The sequence below is a fragment of the Perognathus longimembris genome, chromosome 11, assembly GCF_023159225.1.
Source record: "Perognathus longimembris pacificus isolate PPM17 chromosome 11, ASM2315922v1, whole genome shotgun sequence".
Taxonomy (NCBI): Eukaryota; Metazoa; Chordata; class Mammalia; order Rodentia; family Heteromyidae; genus Perognathus; species Perognathus longimembris.
Window position 1 is genome coordinate 40,165,720 of NC_063171.1, and position 21,072 is coordinate 40,186,791.

Here is a 21,072-nt window from a genome sequence, read left to right on the forward strand (position 1 = left end):
ACCCATGAGCATGGGAGGTCTTTCCATCTCCTTGTGTCTTCTTTGATTTCCCTTATTAGATTTTTATAGTTCTCATTAAATAGGTCTTTCACGTCTTTGGTTAGGTTGATCCCTAGGTACTTTATTCTTTTTTTGGGCTACTGTAAATGGAATTATTTCCATAATTTTCTTTTCTGCTTGTATATTGCTGGTGTACAGAAAAGCTGCTGACTTTTGTGGGTTGATTTTGGTTTGTTTGTTTTGAGATAGTGTCTTGCTATGTAGACCAGGCTGCCCTGAACTCTTGATCTTTCTTCCCTAGACTCTCAAATACTGAGATTATAGGCTTGCACCACAATACTGAGCTCATGGCCCCAATTTTAACTATTCCCAATGTAAACAGGGTACAGAAAATTGTGGGTTTATTCTGTCATACTAGCTTTGGGGAAATGATTTGTACTTGGCGTTTTTTGTTTGTTTTTTGTGGTTGTGGGTTTTTTTGTTTTGTTTTGTTGTTTTGTTTTTTGGTCAGTCATGGGGCTTGAACCCAGGGCCTGGGCCATGCTATCCCTGAGCATTTTCGCTCAATGTTCTACCACTTTAAGCCACAGCATCACTGCCAGTTTTCTGGTGGCTATTGGTAGATAAAGAGTCTCACAGACTTTCCTGCCTGGGCCAACTTTGCACCTCAGTCCTCACATCTCAGCCTCTTGCATTGCTTGGATTACAGGCCTGAGTCATCGGCACCTGGCCTGGAAAAATGGTTTTTAAGAAAACATCTGTGCCCTGCAGAACTTCTGACCTTAAGACATAGTCATTGAGGACTGGGAATATGGCCTAGTGGTAAAGTGCTCACCTAGTATACATGAAGCCCTGGTTTGATTCCTTAGCACCACATTTATAGAAAAAGCTTGAAGTGGCGCTGTAGCTCAAGTGGTAGCACACTAGCCTTGAGCAAAGAGAAGCCAAGGACAGTGCTCAGGCCATGAGTTCAAGCTCCAGGACTGGCAAAAAAAAATAAATAAATACATAGTCATCGAACTACCTCCTTTACCCTAAGTGACTCCAGATCAGATCTAGTTTTGCCAGTTTCCACAATATGCTTACCTGTCTCTTTTCTTCTCTGCAGCCTCATTATGTCCCAGACAACTACAAGAGGAACGGAGGGCGGTGAGTCTTAGGAGCATGTGAGAGATCCTGAGGGATTTGCCAATAGTTTAAACTGAACAGGAAACCCAGAAACCCACCACTCAGCTTCACTGCTAGGATTGGGTATTCTCTGCAGAGTATTCTGATGCCAACATTACTGTAGAAGAGCCAGACTTCAGTTAGCTGTGGTTTTATGTTCATCCTTAGTTGGGACTGTAGGGAAGATTACTGAATATAGAGGTAAGAGAAGGAGAAACAAAATTTGGAACAGACTCAGAATTCGACTTAGCAATTTCCCTTTTGAGGTTAGGAGGATGATCCCCTTCAATATTCCTCTCTTTAACTCTCCTGTCTGGTGGATGGAATAGCTCAAATGGTAGAGCACCCACCTAACAAATGTGAGACCCTAAATTTAAACTGTTTACCAGTAAATAAATAAATACCCAATACTGGTGGCTCGTGACTATATAATTCTAGATATGAAGGAAGCTGGCCAGGCAGAAAAGTCCATGAAAACCATGAAACTTTATCTCCAGTTAACCAACAAAAAGCCGGGCTGAAGTGTATAGCTTAAAAGAAGCTTGAATTCAAGCCCCAGTGCAAGTAAAAAAGGAAGACATTTCTGTTTCACATTTCTGTAAACTTTTTCCCAGTGCCTTAGGGTTTGTCAGTTCTTGGAACTCTGTTATAAAGAGTGTCCAATATGCACTGAACAACCTAGGCTAATATTTTTTATTCTTGCTTGACTTGAGAATGGTGTAACTTGTGTAAGACTCTTCTGTTTGGTTATCTTGTCAAGTAAAAGCATAAAATTATAATGACTGCTTTCCTCTCAAGTATAAATCCTACAGTAAGAAAGGAAATATTCTGGGCACCAGTGTCTTATACCTGTAATCCGAGCTACACCGGAGGCTGCGATCTATTATTTCAGAGCCAGTCAGGACAAAAAAAGTTTGTGAGACTCCATCTGCAAAACAGTAATCAGGGCAGAAATGTGGCTTAGTGGTAGAGTGCTTGGCTAGCATGCATGAAGCCCTGGGTTCAATTTCTTAGTACCATATAAACAGAAAAGGCCAGAAGTGGTGCTGTGGCTTAAGTGGTAGTGTGCTAGCCTTGAGCAAAAGAAGCTCAGGGACAGTGCCAGTGCCCAGGCCCTGAGTTCAAGCCCTAGAACTGGCAAAAAAACAAAACTAGTCAAAACCTGGGTTGAGACATGGCAAATGGAAGAATGCCAGCCAAGCAAGCAAGCTGAGCAAGTATGAGGCCCTGAATTCAAACCCTTGTACTAACAGAGGGAGGGAGGGAATGAAAGGCTAATCATTATAAAATCCAGGGAGAGTAAAAGTTCCGCTTACAAACGTATTACTAACCAGGCATTAGTGGCTCGTGCTATATTCCTAGCTAATCAGGAGGCAGAGATCTGAGGAACACAGTTTGATATCAGCCCAGGCAGTAAATTTCATGAGACTCTTATATCCAGTTGACCACTAAAAGGTCAAATTGTGGTGTGGCTCAACTGTCAGAACACTAGCCTTGAGGAAAAATAGTTAAGGGACAGTTCTCAGGCCCTGTGTTCAAGCCCAAGGGCCAACACAACAACCACAAAAACCCTTAGTTGGACTATGGATATTATAAGCCATACTTATCTGTATTCATGAAGCAATCTTAGCAAGTTACACAATTTTACCAGCTGTTTTTTTAATGGGTTTCTATCATTGTTTACTATTACAAAAGCAGAAAGTTTTAATTTTACAAATAGAAATTAAATTTCAGAGAAAATATTTTTGTATAACCATAATAAAGTGAAGGTTGTAGTCAATTTTTTAATAACATTTTATTGTATTGTAAAGGTGATGTACAGAGGGGTTACAGTTACATAAGTAAGGTATTGAGCCTATTTCTCGTCCAATAGTGTTTCCCCCTCCTTTGTTTTACCTCTAGCCAAGGCTAGAGATCTTAAATCATCCTAAGGCCTCTGCTCTTTTACCCACTTACCTCCAAGTACCTTATTCAGCCTCGCCTTAAATTCACATATCCTTTTTGCAGATCATCCTGGAAATCAGAGCGCTCAAAGCCACCCCTAAAAGACCTGGGCCAGGAGGATGATGCTCTGCCCTTGATTGAAGAGGTTCTAGCCAGTCAAGAGCAAGCAGCCAATGAGATGCCCAGCCTTGAGGAGCCAGTACAAGAAAGGACCACTCCTGAAGTCAATGAGGGTGAAAAAAAAACAGAGGAAAGTAATCAAGATTCCCAACCAGTCTGTACCCCTGAAGAAAGACGGCATAACCAACGAGAACGACTCAATCAGATCTTGCTTAATCTCCTTGAAAAAATTCCTGGAAAGAATGGTAAGAACAATCAGGTCCACATCTAGGGTTGAAGATAAAGGAGAAATCAGGCACATTGGCTTTACATTACACCTATAATCTTAGCTCCCAAAGTGTTGGAGATGTAAGTTGGGCATCTGTGGCTCATGCCTGTAATTGTTGCCTCTCAGAAGGTTGACATCTGAAGATCACAATTGAAGCCAGCCCAATGAAGTCCATGACTCTTATTTCCAATAGCCAGAAGTGGAGCTGTGGCTCAAATGGTAGAGTACTAGCTTTGAGCAAAAAGCTCGGGGTGCTGGGTGCCAGTGGCTCACACCTGTAATCCTAGCTACTCAGGAGGCCTGAGATCTGAGGATCGGAATTCGAAGCCAGCTTGGACAGGAAACTTCATGAGATCTATCTCCAATAAATTATTCAAAAAGCCTGAAATGGCACTGTGGCTCAAGTGGTAGAGTACTAGCCTTGAGCAAAAGAAGCTCAGGGACTGTGTCTAGGCCCAGAGTTCAAGCCCCAGGACCAGGGGAACAAAAAGATGCTGGGAGCGAGGCACTGACAGCTCACACCTATAATCCTAGCCACTCAGGAGGCTCACCAGCCATAGCAAAAAAGCTGAGGGCAGTGTCTAGGCCCCAGTACCAGATCAAAATTGAGGTGGGGGGTGGGGCTTAGAGTGTTGCTTAAGTGTTCAAGCACTTCCCTAGCACAGACACTGAGTCCTAGCCTTACTACCACCAGTACCATCAAAGGCAAGGTGTATTGGGGGGGCGGGGGGGAGCTGAAAAGGAACACTTTTGTTACTGCTTTGGGGTGTTGTTTTTTTTTTTCTGGTGTTGAGAATTAAACCCAGGACCTCAAGCATGTTATGCAAGCATTCTGCCACTAAGCTATATCCTCAGCCCCTTGAACAGCTTCTAATTTGGGGGCCAGCATGGAAATTGTTCTAAGCAAGTATATATAGTTCTTTCATACATATGCCTGCCTTAAGTTATGTCTTCACAATGAACCTAGGAAGCCAAATGATTTCCTTCATAGAAAATCATCTGGGAGATGAGTGGCTCAGTCTGTAAAGCACGTACTTTTACTACAAATCAGCCCAAGGTTCTAATTTGATCCCTCCCTGCACTTTGCAGGGAAGGGGAGACAAGGATAGAAGAGGAGGAAGGGAGGGGAAGAGGAAAAGAAAAAAGTGTTCTCCTTAGAGCTCAACTCTTGGATAAGGATGGGAGAGTGGTATTTGATGATCTTCTTTGGTTCTGTTTTCAGCCATTGATGTGACATACTTGCTGGAAGAAGGATCAGGCAGGAAACTTCGAAGGCGTACTTTGTTTATCCCCGAAAACAGCTTTCGGAAGTGACACAGTATGAGAACTTCAAGCATCTGGGATCCAGTGGAGCTTATCAGTCCTATCTCCTGCTCTCTGAGTGTGGGCCAGGGCAGGAAAGGTCCATTCAGGTTAGGGGGTCATGTTGTTGACATTAGGTACTTAATAAACCTTGGAGCTAGTGGAGAGGAAGAGGAAGAAAATCTGTCTGAGACAGTTGAATTTAATTTTCCTCTCCCTTCATTGCTTCACCCTAAAGGTTAATAATGTGGAGAGGAGAGAGGATCACATTGAACCTATTGGTACTTAACAGCACTTGCTTTTCCCCTTAGCTTGGGTGTTGTGGATCATCCTCTGATCCTACAGGCACTGCTAAGAAGCTGCTTTTTTCTATACCCAGGTATACTCAAAAATCCAAAAGGAAAGGGCTAGGATCCCTGGCCCTACCCTGTCTGTTCTCTATCAGCTCTAAGAGCTACCCTAGAGATTTCTAAAACATACAATAGCGGGGGCCTCTTCCAAGACCTTGACTAGGAAAGTTTCTCTCTTCTTTCTTGCCCAACTAGGTCTAAGTGTGAAACATGAGTTGACAGCTCAAAGCACTTGTAATTGCTGCCCCTCTCCCTACCTCTGCTCCCCAAAATGGAATCATGGGATAGGGGAAGGCCCCTATGGGGTCAAAGGGTAGTACTTCTTGTAACTATTTTTGTTTTTACCCATCATAACCTGCCAAACATATTTTTTCTAATGAGAAGCCAAGCCCCCGCCAGCACACATGCTGTTTTTGATGCTCTGGTTCTTGTGTGTCTGATGTGCTGTGCAAATGAAGATTCATTTAAAAATAAAATTAGTTTTAAAGCTATATAAAAGAACTCTACATTTCCCCCCAACAAAAATCACTACATAAATTGTTCAGCAGTGTTTACCTATCAGAGTATTTGTGGTAAGTGTAGATTATCATTTAAAAACACTACTATTATTTTCTTAGTTGTATAGCTTTCAGTGTCCATCTAAAAGAGACATTGTGTTCTCCACACCCCAGTCCCATCTTCTGACATCCTCCTGAAGTACTTTGTCATCAGGAGGGTATATCCAGGGTCTCCTTCCTTCCCATTCTTTTGACTAGTAGTTATCAGACTATTGTCTCTTTAAAAGTAAAATTTAAAAAGCTTTGCTTTGTCTTCTCAGACATACATATGCATATACATTTTAGATGTTCTTATAAAAGAGGTTTTTAAATGTGCCAAGTTGTATGTATATATGTGTGTGTGTATGTGTGTGTATATATATATACATATATATATGTATATGCTGCGTGATTGGTAAGCAATACAATAGTAAACATGTCCCCATTACTTTTTTCTAATATTGGACCAATGCTGTCCTAATTGTACATTTCCCCTTATGATAATGACGCTCTGACTTGTTTAGATAGAAACATTGACCACCTTCCATTCCATTAATTTCTTTCCTCTCCTTTCCGTCATTCTTAAGAAAAAAAAAAAAAAAAAAAAAACACAAGAGACAGGGGACATCATAGATCCTCTTGAGCAGAGAAAAAGCAAATATTTTATTAAAAAAAAAAGAGAAATTAAGAAAATAGTTTGGAGTATTTTCTTACTGTAGAGAAGCACTGTACAATACTAAGAGACCTGGGTATAAGATACTCATGTGTGGAGCTGGAAAAATCGCATGTCCAAGCCCGTTTGAATGGTTTCTTTTGTTTTTCATTGCAGGGAGTGGGCGGGAGGGAGGTGGGACTAGGGGCACTTTGGGATCTCCTTTTAGTCAAAAGCAAGAAAATGACAAGAAAGAGATTAAATTCAATGTTTCTTTAATAGTGTTAAACACTAAAATTTTAAAAAAGAAAAAACAAACTTTGTAAAACATGAGAACAGAAGCAAAAGACACTACGCTCTGTCATTTTATCTTTCTTTTGTTGAAAGACTAAAAACCGAAATGTTTTTTAGACAATCAAATGTTAGGTAAGTGCAAAAACTTGTTTTTTCTTACTGGTGTAGAAATTAATGCCTTTTTTATTTTTCAGTTATTTTATAATAAAATAAATGAGCCCTCCAGCTGCAAGGCGGGTTTTGGTGTTTGAAATGCGGGGCAAAAGCACTACATCACTGCAAATAGATACAGTTAGTCTGCATGTCTGTAGGCTGTGTGATTGCGGAAAATATAAATGCTGCTAATATATTCCTTTTTACAAAAGCATATCTAAATAGATGATTGTTTTGATGTTAATCTTTGTAAATTATGTATTACCAATTTTAACATTGGATGTAATTGCATAAAAGCTTGCATCTCAATTCTTGAAAGTCTAGTATTAAATGGAAAAAAAAAAACTTTTCCTAACTGTGGAGTGGTGAGCTTGCTATTTTTTTTTGTCCTCTTTCCTACCCTCCATTTATCTTCCAGCACCTTCTCCATCCTGTTTCCAAGGGGATCTCTCTGAAACTGTATCACTAGCATCCCTGGGCCCCATATGAGCTCACACGTATACACTGCTGACTACTAGAAAAGCTCATTTCTTCAGTTCTAGGATCTGTCTCATTGGTTCCAGCTGTTTTTTAAACACGGCACCTTCTGCACATTCATCCTTTGAACATTATGTGCTTGATTTAATACTCATTAACAACCTCCCAAGATAGCAGTAACTTCTACTGAGCTACACACCGAACCTAAGAGCCTTTCCCCACACCCCTATTTTTGTGTGTGCCATCCTGGGTCTTGAACTCAGCGTCTGGGCACGGTCCCTGACCTGCTTTTGCTCAAGACTAGCACCCTATCACTTCAGCCACAGTTAGCCTTTTTTTCAGTTTTTTTCTGAGTAGTTTATTGAGATGAGTCTCATGGACAGTTGGGTGTTGATGGCTCAGGCCTGTAATCCTAGCTACTCGGAAGCTGAGATCTGAGGATTGTGATTTCAAGCCAGCCTGGGCAGGAAAGTCCCCATGAGACTTTTTCTTGCTGGTCCTTGGGCTTGAACTCTGATCTGAGAGGCCTTCTGAGAAGCTAGGATTACAGGCATGAGCCTCTGACTGTCTTGAATTTTTCTTAACCTTTGGTATCCATTAGAACTATTCTGTTCTGGACATACTTGTAAAGTCTTAAGTTTTGCCCTATTTCATGTTCTGCAAAGATGTCCCATCTGCTCAAGGCTGAGAACCAAGCATTAGGCTATCAATTACAAACTCCATAGCAGACCAGTCGATGTCCTAAGTGTTGTGGGTCTTTTATTTAGGGGCACATACAGGAATCAGAAACAGAGAGAATAGGCTATATTATGGAAAATATCAGCCATTATCAGTGTTTTTGAAGTGTTAGAAATCGTGGGCTCCCAAGACTGTACTACAGATCTCTGAGAAATATTTGCCCTTAAAGTCAAAGCATTAGCATTCTTTCATATTCACCATCACCCAACTTTAGACATGAAATTATTACTTCCTTTGTGGTAGTAATCTACAAATGAAGAAGCTAAGTAAATACCCAGAATGCTTTAAGAATTTAACAGGTGCCAGATGCCTATGGCTACTCAGGAGGTTGAGAGCTGAAGACAGCAGTTCAAAGCCAGCCCAGGCAGTAAAGTCCCCATGACTTTTTTTTTTTTTTTTGCCAGTCCTGGGGGCTTGAACTCAGGGCCTGCTGTCCCTAGCTTCTTTTTGCTCAAGGCCAGCACTCTACCACTTGAGCCACAGCACCACTTCTGGCTTTTTCTGTATATGTGGTGCTGAGGAATTGAACCCAGGGCTTCATATATATGAGGCAAGCACTCTACCACTAGGCCATATTCCCAGCCCTGCCATGAGACTTTTATCTCTTATCTTCAATTATCCACTCAAACCAGAAGTGGCACTGTAGTTCAAAATGGTAGAGTAGAGCACTAGCCTTGAGCAAAAAGAGCTCAGGGACAGCACCCAGGCCCCAAGTTCAGGTCCCACAGCCAGAAAAAAATAACAGGCTAGTGGCTTATGTCTAGACCTCCTTACTCAAAAGGCTGAGATCTGAAGTTCGTGGTTGGAAGCCAGTCCACGCAAACAAATCCTCAAGACTCCCCATTAACCAGCAAAAAGCCTGAACTGGATGCCAACCTCAAGTGCAGTGCACCAACCATGAGCAAAAAGCCAAGCTAGAGCACAACAACCATGTAACAAGACTGAAGGCTTGGCTATGGTGGTGGAACAAGCAAGTTCAAACCCCAGTTCTCACACTTCCCCCCCAAAAAATATATGTGTGTGATATATAAAACAGAGGAGGCCCTCAGAAAAGCTTGAAAAACACCTGAAATGGGGCTGGGGATATGGCCTAGTGGCAAGAGAGCTTGCCTCGTATACATGAGGCCCTAGGTTCGATTCCCCAGTACCACATATATGGGAAATGGCCAGAAGTGGCGCTGTGGCTCAAGTGGCAGAGTGCTAGCCTTGAGCAAAAGGAAGCCAGGGACAGTGCTCAGGCCCTGAGTCCAAGGCCCAGGACTGGCAAAAAAAATAAATAAATAAATAAAAACACCTGAAATGCAAACGTGTAAAATTGGAAGAGCAGCTAAACATGAGACAAAATTAAAGCAGTGTTGAACAGCAGCCAGGAACAGGAAACATGTAAGCCATAAAGAATGACAGAAGCATGAGGCATTTAAGTCTTGAAAGGGTTTGCTCCTACATCCAGAGCTGCATATCTTAAGATTTTTATCTCCCTAAAATTTCTCTCCTGGCTCCCAAAGATAAAGGAAAACTCCTTTGACCTCATGGGTCTCCACTTCTCCCTAACATTCCTGTATTATTTCCTATTCTTCTAACCTGATTTCTCTACAGTAGACAACCCATTCGAGTGATTCCCAACTTCACTATCAAACCCCGGAACATTGTAGCTCTTCTCATGATTTCAAAAGAAGTTCAACCAACTCATAACAGTAATAGACAGCAAGTTATTTTGCTTTTACTTAAAACCATGGCAGAGTGGCAATATTAAGTAGAAAATAATCACTTCTTGCATATCTAATCCTCCACCTGTGAATCTAATGTATCTACTGAGTACAATTTCAAGGTCTTCGTCTTCTCCCTTCTCCCATATTTACTCAAGCTATAAGTCTAACAGAACAAAGCAAGTCTCAGAAGTAATTGTGACATTTCATGCACCAGCAGGGCCATTCACCCATTCTTCAGGGAACATTCAATACACCTGGTCTAGGAAAGTACTATCTGGTATTTCCTGGTACAGGGATATTCCTCCCCTCCCCCATAAGCCTGTGTCATCAAACCCACAGTGTCATATACACACACATCCAACTCCCATATTTTATTGGGACAGAGGAGAGTCAGACCAACACCATAGGCCCACCCACCAGGGGTGTTGAGGCTTAAAGAATTCAGCACCTAGCACAGCATTACATCGTAAGTACAGGCAACAAAGGATGGATAGAATGGGGAGGTCTCTACAGAGAAAAGAGACTACAGGCCCTTCTAGGCTTGGGGGCCAAGGCATATACTGTACTGGCACTGGCCACTTAGGGATGAAGAAGAGAGAGGAGGGCTAGATCCTAGTTTGCAGATACACAGATGGGAAAAAGGAGAGGGGGGTATAGAGGGGAATTCCTTTATATATATCTGGAAGAGTAAATTTGACCTTACAGATTGATATGGAAGGAAAATTTAAATATTAGAAGTAAATGTGGAAGGAAATACCATTTTGCAGACAGGAAAAAATACTTCTGGGATGGTTAATTTACATACATGTGTTCATGGGCCATTCCATTCCCAGCTAACAGAAGGGAAACACACAGGAATGGAAAGGATTCTGGGCCTAGAGAACAAGAGAGGTGTATCCCACTGGCACCAGCCCCTCCACGCCATCCCGCCCGCAGCGGAGCCAGTCCTCATCCACTGTGGCAATCACACGCATCACTTCCCCTCGCCGGAAGCTCAGCTGGTCAGGTCCTGCAGCCGTGTGGTCACAGAGAGCCCGAACCGTCCTAAGGGGAACCGAAGGAAAGCACAGAATTAAGACAGGTGTGGTGCCCAGCTGTCCCCAGAACTCGCCCTTCAACTGCAGTAGAGTGGCCCTGTCGATCCAGCATGGTGAAGGAATGCCAGGCTTCAGAAAAGTCATTGGGTGCCATCCACCAACATCGTTGATCCTCTCCAAGGCCCTTGCCTCCCTCAACATCAAGCTCACTCAACTGCTTGCTTGTACTTCATTCTGGTACTTCATAAACGAATGCAAACTACATTTTGGGGGCCAGTCCTGGGGCTTGAATTCAGTGCTGGGCCTGACCTTTTTCTCTCAAGGCTAGCACACTACCACTTGAATCACAGCACCACTTTCAGCTTTTGCTGAGTAGTTTATTGAAGACATGAGTCTCATGGACTTTCCTGCCTGAGCTGACTTCGAACCACAATCCTCAGATCTCAACCCGAATGCCTAGGATTACAGGTATGGAGCCACCCGTGCTCACTTTTACCCAGTTGCTCCTGGCCAACTCCGGCACCTCAATCCTCACATCCAGTCTGTCAATGAAACTTCTTAGATGCTTGTTATCACCCACTGCTCCAGCTGTTCTCTCTCTTCAACTCAACTTTGACAATCCTAGTTTAATCCACTAGCCTCTCTAGGTCACTATGTCTAACCACCTAGTTTCCATGACTTTGTCATGGCCTCCCCCACCACCACCACCTACACTCATTTTCACACAGCAATTGCAGATCTTTCTAAAGCACAAGTAAGCAAAGCACAACGTTCTTGGGGTTAAAGCACCTCAAGGGTTCCCACTGCCTAAGAATAAAGCTCGGATCTCTTTGCTGGTCCACTGACTGACCCCTCCATATACTTAGTCTTCCCTTCATTTACCTTCCATTCTTCCTACCACATGAACATCCTCACCCCATCACTGAGTTTCCTCAGTCCCAAGCCAGAAGACATGGTCCCAAAGGGTTTGGCCTCCCTTTCCTAGTTTGTTGCGGGGGGAGGGTATTTTTTGTTTTTTAATGTTATTCATGGGGCTTGAACTCTGGGTGGGCCTGGACAATGTCCCTGAGCTCTTCAGCTCAAGGCTAGTAGCACTTGAACCACAGAGCCACTTCCAGTTCTCTGGTGATGAAGAAAAGAGTCCCACAGACTTTCCTGCCCAGGCTGGCTTTGAACTGTGATCCTCAGATCTTAGCCTCCTGAGTAGCTAGGATTACAGGTGTGAACCACCAGCACCCAGCCTTTTACTAGTTTTTTACCATACTAAGTTGTAATTGTTCTTCATTCATTGGTATCTCCACTGAACTCTAGTTCCTTGAGAGCAAGAACTCTGGTATGTTGACTTTCATATTCCCTCCCTGGTATAATGTTTGGCACATAGAAAGTACCTGAAATGCACTCATGAATGAAAGACTGAGAGTCTTAATTCAATGGACTGAGAAAACCTAAAAGAAACTATACAAGGGCTGGGAATATGGCCTAGTGGTAAAGTGCTCACCTCGTATACATGAAGCCCTGGGTTCAATTCCTCAGCACCACATCTATAGAAAATGGCCAACTAGGTGAATTTTCTTTGGTGTTTACCCCCTGTGGTCACTATATATGATTTTGGTACAAAGGATATTGTATATATGCTTATCTGAACTAGGGAAGGGAAAAAAATGAGGGAGGATGTAACAAATAAGATAAGAAATGTACTCACTACCTTATTATGTAACTGTACCCCCTCTGTACATCACCTTGTCAATAAAATTTAATTTTTAAAAAAAGAAAAGGGCCAGAAGTGGCGCTGTGGCTCAAGTGGCAGAGTGCTAGCCTTGAGCAAAAAGAAGCCAGGGACAGTGCTCAGGTCCTGAGTTCAAGGCCCAGAAATGGAAAAAAAAGAAAGAAAAAAATTATACAAAAGGAGAAGTAGCCCCTGGTGCCAAAATTGTGCAGGTCTACACTAGAGGGACACAAAAGCCCTCACTGTACACATACCGGTCACATTTCAAATGCTTTTTTAACTATGTTTAGCCAAGCACAGTGGCACACTGGTAATTCCAGCACTCAGGAGGCTGAGGCAGCAAGATCATGAGTTTGAGTCTAGCCTGTCTCAGAATGCCAAAGATAAATGTTTAATGTTCACAGTAACCATAACAAAGGTATTATAAGTTTTCTCTCGCCCTGTTTTTTTTTCTGTTTTGGTTGTGGGGCTTGAACTCTGGGCCTGGGTGCTGTCCCTGAGCTCTTCAGCTCAAGGCTAGCACTCTACCACAACCGTTGCGCCACTTCGTCTTCTGGTGGTTAATTGGAGATAAGAGTCTCACAAACTTTCCTACCTGGGCTGGCTTTGAACCATGATCCTCAGACCTCAGCCTCTTGAGTAGCTAGGATTACAGGCATGAGTCACTGACACCCAGCTTCTTTCCCCATTTTTGAACCAGAGTCTTACAATGTAGCCCAGGCTGGTCTCAAAGTGAGGATCCTCCTGCCTACGCCTCCTAAATGCTAGGATTATGGGCATGTGCCACCATGCCTGACACCCTCTTTTTATAGAGAAAGAAATTAAGGCTCTCGGGGCTGGGGATATGGCCTAGTGGCAAGAGTGCTTGCCTCGTATACATGAGGCCCTGGGTTCGATTCCCCAGCACCACATATACAGAAAATGGCCAGAAGTGGTGCTGTGGCTCAAGTGGCAGAGTGCTAGCCTTGAGCAAAAGGAAGCCAGGGACAGTGCTCAGGCCCTGAGTCCAAGCCCCAGGACTGGCAAAAAAAAAAAGAAAGAAAAAAAGAAATCAAGGCTCTGGAAAATGATTGCCATACCAGTGATAACTTGGAAAGATGAAAAGTAAACTAAGCACTCTTAAAATTTAAGCCCAGGGGCTTTGGAATATGGCCTAGTGGCAAGAGTGTTTGCCTCATATATATGAAGTCCCAGGTTCGATTCCTCAGCACCACATATATAGAAAACGGCCAGAAGTGGCGCTGTGGCTCAAGTGGCAGAGTGCTAAGCCTTGAGCGGGAAGAAGCCAGGGAAGGTGCTTAGGCCCTGAGTCTAAGCCCCAGGACTGGCAAAAAAAAAAAAAAATTGAAGCCCAGAATCTTTTACACTACCCTTCTGTCCACTCCCTGAAGACTGAAATACACAAATAGAAACAAACACACAGGTGCATTCTTCCCAGTCCTTACCTGTGGGCCTGCACCGTACTCTCTGTGGAGGCCACAAGCCCCTCAGGAGGAGCTTCAGGAGGTGTCCCTCGCTTTACCAGAGCCAGTACACTCACTGTGGGGGGCAGCCAGCTAGACGGTCTCCTGAAGTAAAAGACACAGGGTCCCAGAGGTAACCCACCTCCCTCCAGAAAGAAAGAAAAGAAAAAAGAAAAAACAGGTGTTTGGAAGGAGAAAAGTTGAAGGCCCTGCCTGACTGGATCTAAGTAGATCAAGAGTTGGTCACTGCTGAAGGCCCAGTGTAGGACACAGGAAAATGATAAGGAAATTGTACAACACCAAAACAACATGGAACCTATAGAACCAGCAGTGTCTAACTGTACAAGCTCAGAAAGACTCAAGAGAAATCTCTAGAGACTATTTTAAGCCATTAAAGAGACTGATGGGTCAAACCACAGAACAAAGGTCAGAAACATTTTTTTTTTGGTCAGTTGTGGGGCTTGAACTCAGGGACTAGGCAGTGTTCCTGAGCCTGTGTTTAAGGCTAGTACTGTACCAGTTGAGCCATAGCACTACTTCCAGGTTTTGAGTTTAATTGGAGGTAAGAGTCTCATTGAGGACTTTTCTTCCCAGGCAGGCTTAGAACCATGATCCTCGGATCTTAGCCTCCTGAGTAGCTAGTATTACAGGCATGAGTTAGCCCCTGGCACCTGGCCCTTTATTTCTTGTTTAAAGGACCAAATAGTATGTATTTTCAGATATTAGGCAGGAGGTAAAACCAGGAACATCACATAGGTACTTACATAACCATTAAAATGTAGCCATCTAATAGTAACCATTTGGGGCTCTTGATTATAAGAAACAAACCATAAACACTCTTACCTAAAGGATCATGAGTCACTAGTTTCTCAAATGAAGCTACTGAGGTCTGAGAGGGGTCAGAAGGTCATAGAAGGGACAAACTACCCCAATACCTGGATTTAAAGGCTCCACTCTCAGTTTCTGTGGGGCCTCCAGGCACACCAAAGAGTCTCCCGAGCCACATGCCTCTGCCTGGTGCTGCTTGCTCTGCCGGCAGGGGTCTCTCCTGTGCACACTCTGCTACAGTGTCATGATGCCTGGGTCCCCCCCACCGGGGAAGAGGGCAGCCCTCCGTCCCCCCTGAGGCATAGACCCGAGAGGCCTGTGTCAACTGCTCCCACCAGCTGCCTGATGTGATAGCACTTGAGGCAGCTGCAGGGTCAGGAGCAGCCTCCCCAGCAGACCCCCGGAAACTCTGGGCCAGCCGGCCCCCCCAGTGCAACATGGCCTGCACAGTCTGCTGCAGGGCTGGAGGAGGGCCTGGAGGGGCAGGGGCCTGGGACGGGCCCAGGGGCAGGTGGTGGTGATGCTCAAAGAGCAGGTCCAGATGGAAGGTGAGCACTGACAAGGGCTGCAGCAGGAGTAACAACTCTGTTGACAAGGATGGGCAGCCTCCCCTTGCCAAGGAGAAGAATCCTGTGGGCAGATACAGGAGGGACAGAAGGCCTGGAGGTAATAAACAAAAACAAAAAAACCTGTCATCAGTCCCCACTCTGGCTCAGGCTCGGAGGACCTCTTCCCAAGCCTTATTCTGCAGGAAAAGAAGCAGACAGGTGGACTACAGGACTGACAGACACACCCCTGCCCATGTGGAACCATGACCTCCAGAGAGATACATGGAAGGGAACTGGTGGCAACTAAATATCAGTAGAAGGCTGGAGAGGGCCTGAGAGCACAAACCAAACAAGGGATGAAAACTGACCTGTCTGAGCAGACAGGCCCCTCTGAAGAATGAAAATGAGGAATCAGGAGGGGCAAGGAGGCCTAGAAAATCTTTAAGCTAAAGAGTAGAGTAGTAAGATCTTCAGGCATCACTAAGAAATTAGCAAGAGATCTCTCTCACTCTCACTCTCGCTCTCACTCTCGCTCTCACTCTCTCGCTCTCTCTCTCCCATAACCCCAAAACCCCACCTAACCCTCTGACCTGCATCTTCCTGGAGACTGGAAAACCACAGCTCCAACTGCTTGGTGCTAGAGGAGAAAAGAGGGAAAGGAAGTTCAGGGAGGTGGAGGGCACTAGGGTCTGCTGGGGCGGAAGATGAAGGATAAAACTGGGAGATGGGAGGGCTTCTCTGGAAGAGAATGTGCCATGGCTCCATGAGGTTGTGACTGGAAGGTCGGTCACTCACTTGAGGAGGCCAAGGATGAAGGCATGGAAGCGACTGCGGCTGCTGCTCAGCTGGGCCAGGCGGCTGACCTGGCTATACAGGGATCCCAGGGAACGGCTGCTGGTGCCTGAGGACAGGGAAGGAGGTCAGCTCGGGCCCGACAAGGCTCCTGCAGGGTCCCACACCCTCAGCTCACCGGGCTTCACAGAGGCCTCCACCACGCTCCAGGGGCTGCTCCGACGCTGTCCCGTGATAAGATCTTTCCGGAAAGGCTTCAATCCATCTGCCACCAGGGCGTGGAGAGCCGGGCAGAGGGTTGTCAGCACCAAGTGCCCCACATCGGGGCTCAGCCGGCTATCCCCCAACTGGGCCTAGAGACAGCACAACGCGAATGGATCCTGAGATACCTCTTAGCCATGGCCCACCAGAAATTTCCTTACCCCAGAGCTGTATCAATCTCCAGACCCCAACATCCTCCAGCCATCTTCACCTTCTGAACCAAGTTCCGGGCAGTTCCGAAGTGTGAGATGATTTTATCCACGGAAGCACTGACGGCTATCAGGAGACCTGGCAGGGGGTGGGGCCGAAAAGACACACATAGGAGCCGCAGGTCCTAACCTCTACCCCACATGGCCAAGGAACAGCGGAGAGCCTGGCGGGTTTATGGAGTTTGGGCCTTAAAGCCAGAGAACTCTTGCCAGGCAAGGGGCAGCAGAATCGGGGTGGCCTGCCTACCTTTTTTCTGCTCTTGCAGCTGGCCAGTCCCACTCCGGGCTTCTGCCATCCACAGCCGCTGGGCCCCGGGAACACCACCGAAAGACCAGGAGCTACGAACTGGATCAGGGAGAGGAACGCAGTGACTGCTTACTTACCGAGGGTCATACCCCCAGGACGCCTGGTTCCGCACGTCATCTGGGGGGTTCCGGGACCCCTAGACCAAGAAGGGTCTCGGGAAACAGAGCTCCAGGGAGCCTTGAGCGGCCCCACCTGACCTCCAAAGGTGAGTTGGCTACAGATCCCGGCACTCGGCGCCCTCCATCCACCTCGGTTCCCGGGGAACTTCCTGCAGGCTCGGCCCCCACCTCCCCCGACCGCACTCCACCCCGCCCCGCCAGATGGGGCCCGAGAAGGCGGGAGATAACCGGGGAGGGGACGAGGGGAGCCGCCCTCCGGCCTCCCAACCCCGACCTGTCCTGGGGAGCACGTGGAGGGCCTGGGCCAATGGAAAGACAGACAGACAGACGGGAATGGGAGAGTCCAGGGGATCGGTGAGACTCAAAGGTCGGAAAGCTGGAAAGGGGAAACTCGGGTTGGCTCGCCTGCGGGCCCCCGGGAGGGCGCCAGCGCCGTCCCACGTGGGGCGGGACTTCTGGGGGGCGTGGCCAACCCCCTGGGCCAATGAGCTCCCGGGAGCTTCAGCCGTCCCGACAGGTGCCAGTCAAGCCCTAACTACAGCTGCGGGGGGGGGGGGGGGTGTTCTACCCAGCGTGACCCCAAGTCCCTAACGAAGGACTTTCTGGGATCTCAACCGCGGGTATGGAGGCCCGGGTCAGCCGGATCCAATTAAGTCCAAGGCGAGCTTGGAAAAAAAGGAGTGCCGGGCCGCGCAAAGAGCAGCAAGCCTCCCTACCCCCTAGCCGGAGAAGCCAGGCCAGACTCCCCAGGACTAGCTGGGGACGTGCCAGAGTTGAAGAGGAGGACTTAGCCAAGCACCTCAGGAGGGAGGGGGAGGGGCAACAAAACCCTAAACACACACTGAGGGCAGGGCCCGAACGCCAGGGGCCTCGGGATGGGCGGGGCGGCCCGCCTGAGGCGTGGCCTGCCGGGCCTCGCCCGGGTCCGTCTTACGTAGCCTGGGCGGAGACGGCGGGCTCCGGGTCCGGCGAGTGGCCTTCGGCGGACGAGGTGGTGGTGGTGGCAGCGGGGGGGCGGGCACCTGGCGGGGTGGGGAAGTCGCGGCGGGAAAGGTGCTACTTCTGGGAAAGAGCGGGGACAGCAGCAGGGCCAGCTCAGGGCTGGCCAGGCAGGGCAGGGCCCCCCGCGTAGGAGGCGAATAGGCTCCCACGGGGGAAAGGCGGACGGGCAGCGACTGCTGCTCCTCGGGGGGACTTGGCTCCCCCAGCAGCCGCAGCCCGGCGCGGGGCCAGCCGGCCAGCCGCGCCAGTAGCAGGGACCCAGCTGCGCCCGCGCCTCCACCCTCCGACAGGGGGCGCCCGTCGGCCGAGAACCGGAAAACCGGGGGCCGAGGGAGGCAGAGGGGACCCGCTGCAGGCAGGAGTGGCGGGGCCAGGCGCGGAGGGGAAGGGGGGCAGCGGGGGGGGCGGGCAGCCAGGCGAGGAGGAGCGGGAGAAAGAGGAGCAGAGAGTTAGTCCCGTCGCCCAGTGCCCCGCCCGGCTTCCCCTTCCCGGAGCGCTCGGCAGAGGGGCGGGGAGGATGGGAGACACAGAAAGGTGGGGCGGCGGGAGGCGGGGTGAAGCCGGCGGGGGCGGGGGCGAGGCCGAAGCCCAGCCCTCCTCGCGCTCGGCGGGTCGCCGCCGCTTACCCTCGCCGCGGGCTGGATGGACGGCCTCCCGCGGCTCCCCGGCGGCCCCCGGGGCTTCCTCGCCCGCCGCGGGGCTGGCCGCCCTGCCCTCCTCGAGCGGCCCCTCCGCGATGGGCTGCAGCCCGAGGCGGTTCTTCTTCCTCCGAGGAGGCACGGGCGGAGGCGGGGGCCGGGGCGGGACCAAGGCCCACCCGGCGGGAGGGTCTCGGGGCGGGACCGGCGGGGGCGGGGCCCGGCTGCGGGAGCGGAGTTCCTTGAAGGTGGTGACTTCCCGGGGCGCGGCCGGGGACCCGCCCAGCGACCCGGCCGGGGGTAGCTCGGTGTCCGGGGAGAAGACGATGAGCCAGTCGCTGCGGTCTTTCTTCGCCTGCGGCACGAGGGGCAGCCCCGGGCCCCGCTTGCGCTTCTGGGCCAGTTCGTGGAAGGACGTGATGGTCCGGTGGGGGGGCGCCGGCTGCCCGCTGACGTCACCCCGCCACCCCCCGTCGCTCCCCCGCGCCTCGGCCTCCGAGCCCGCCGCGTCCGCTGTTCCCGGGTCGGCGTTCCGGCGGGAATCGCACTTCCCGGCTTCGGTTTTCCGAACGCTGGAGTTGGCGTTCTCGTTGATTTTCCAACCGGAGTTGGTATTCTCGGAGCTTTTCCACCCTGCTCCCGGCTTTTCCGTGTCGATTTTCCAAATGGGGTTAATTTTCCAACTGGGCTCCGTTCTCCCAGCGTCGATTTTCCCGTCCTCTGCCTCGGAGAGCTCGGAGGTCGGGAGATCCTGCTCCCCACCCTCCTCCTCTTCCTCCTCTTCCTCCTCCAGGCTCGGGGTAGGAAGGTCGTGGCAGGTGCTCAGGGCGTTGCGGTTCGAGTCCAAGCCCGGGCCTGGTGGAGAGGAGGCCCCCGAGCACGAATCCGGAGAACAGCAGAAGCTGTCCGGGGAGCAAGTGCCGGGGCCCGCCGGGGCCCGCGGGGAGCCCTGCGCCGGCGGGGTGCCGCCGGGCTGAGGGCGGGTGTCATCGCCGGGCAGGTCCCGGGAGTACACGGAGATGGGGGACTCGTCGGGGCTGAGATCTGAACAGGAACTGAGAGAGGAGGAGCAGCCGGGGTCCGAGGGGGAAGCAGCCCCTTCCTCCTCCGGTGAAGGGTCCGGCCGGTTTTCTAGGCTTTGCCCGTGGTCCTGGCAGCATCGGCAGGGGACAGCTGGACTGTTGGAGTTGGCGTCCACCAGGGTCCCGCTGCAGGGCCCCCTGCCCTCCTTGCCGCCCGTGTCTCCCGGGGGCGGCGGCGGCGGCGGCGGCGTGCTCAGGGGCCCCTCCCGCAGCTCGGGACGCCGGGACAAGTGCAGGCCGAGGGAGACGTGTTGGAGGTGGATGTGGTTGAGGTTGCAGAGTAATGCTCTCTGAGGGGACAGCATGGTGCCGGCGGCGATGGAATGGCCTCCGGAGAACCGAGACTGGGCCTCTTACATCCACCTACCTGGCGGTGCAGACGCGGAGCTGGAAGACAGGGGGTGAAACCCACCCAGTGAGGGTTTGAGCCACGGGAAGGACGCCGGGGTGACTGACGGGCGGCCTGGGAAGATGCTTAGATAAAACGCAAGTCGCCCTGGACTGGCCCTCAGTTTCCACTGCAGTATTTGCAGGTGGAGTCGGATGTAACCCCCCCTCTCCGCCGCGGGAACAGAGGAGGGAGGGTCAGAGAATGCGGCTGCGCTCTGGATCTCAGTAGGGGTGCGGAGCTTGGAAGAGAATGGGGTCTGGAACCGACCCCCAATCCTTCCTGCAGCAACTCAGCCCTTGCTCTCCATCCCACCACTTGCTCCCAGCGGAAGCCCAGGAAAGACCCCGCCCAGGTGCGGTGCAAGGACTCGGGGTGAGCATCGTGCGGGGCTGGCTGGTTAGGGCAGGAAAGGGGGGGGGGCCGCAGGAGCTTCTGTCCGCTCAAGGTCTCCCGCCGGCCGGCAGGGTGAGCACACCCTTACCCCGCTCACGACAGCCGCTGTCCATCCATCCATCCCTCCATCTCCATCTTCCAGTCACCACCCATCCCACCCCACCCCCTCTATTCAGTTTTCCTGCTCCCTTCCCCAGCCCCATGGCGCGGTCCTGCCCCCTCCATCCACACCCAGGCCGAGGAGCCCTCCTCACCAGGGTCCTGGCACCGCTCTGGCCTCGGGGTGATCCGCGGTTCCCTCGGTCCCCACCCGCCGGGGTACAGAGCGAAGGGGAGGGGCCCCTCGGCAACCCACTCGCCTGCGCAGCCGCACCCCTTCGCGCATGGGCGTGGCACAGCGCAGGCCCGCCCCCGGGGCGTGACGTCACGTTCGTCTTACCCCCCGACCCAGCTCTGCTTCAAGTCCCGAGGGGCTTCCGGCGCCACGGCCCAGCCGGGGACCCTAGCTTCCGGCTGGCATCCTCCATTCACCCATCCCATTCCCGGGGCCCCTGCCACGCCTCCCC

At 49.8% G+C, this 21,072-nt stretch overlaps 2 protein-coding genes across 7 annotated transcripts in view; one reads left to right on the top strand and one right to left on the bottom strand.

The window, feature by feature from the left end:
• Ash1l (ASH1 like histone lysine methyltransferase) overlaps window positions 1-7,299 on the top strand; it is a 126,861-nt gene extending 119,562 nt beyond the window's left edge. For all 3 annotated transcript variants that reach the window (XM_048357546.1, XM_048357545.1, XM_048357547.1), the window contains 3 exons: window positions 1,109-1,149; window positions 3,175-3,476; window positions 4,722-7,299. In XM_048357546.1, coding sequence (XP_048213503.1) covers window positions 1,109-1,149; window positions 3,175-3,476; window positions 4,722-4,813 — 435 coding nt within the window. In that variant the 3' untranslated portion in view covers window positions 4,814-7,299. The remainder of the gene's footprint in view (window positions 1-1,108; window positions 1,150-3,174; window positions 3,477-4,721) is intronic.
• Window positions 7,300-10,068: 2,769 nt separating this feature from the next.
• Rusc1 (RUN and SH3 domain containing 1) lies at window positions 10,069-21,005 on the bottom strand. Of its 4 annotated transcripts, XM_048357554.1 has the most exons (11): window positions 20,761-21,005; window positions 18,629-20,109; window positions 17,935-18,351; window positions 16,822-16,920; window positions 16,577-16,653; window positions 16,283-16,457; window positions 16,108-16,213; window positions 15,903-15,949; window positions 14,872-15,424; window positions 13,919-14,041; window positions 10,069-10,754 (listed from the first exon to the last, which is right to left on the bottom strand). In XM_048357554.1, exons 2-11 carry the CDS (start codon window positions 20,025-20,027, stop codon window positions 10,586-10,588), a joined length of 3,165 nt encoding a protein of 1,054 aa, XP_048213511.1. In that variant the 5' UTR covers window positions 20,028-20,109; window positions 20,761-21,005; the 3' UTR covers window positions 10,069-10,585. The 4 variants fall into 4 exon arrangements, with proteins under 4 accessions (XP_048213511.1, XP_048213512.1, XP_048213513.1 ...); XM_048357555.1 differs by lacking the exon at window positions 17,935-18,351 and having other exon boundaries at window positions 20,761-21,003; XM_048357556.1 differs by lacking the exon at window positions 20,761-21,005 and having other exon boundaries at window positions 17,935-18,022; window positions 18,629-19,455.
• Between the last annotated feature and the right edge of the window lie 67 nt (window positions 21,006-21,072).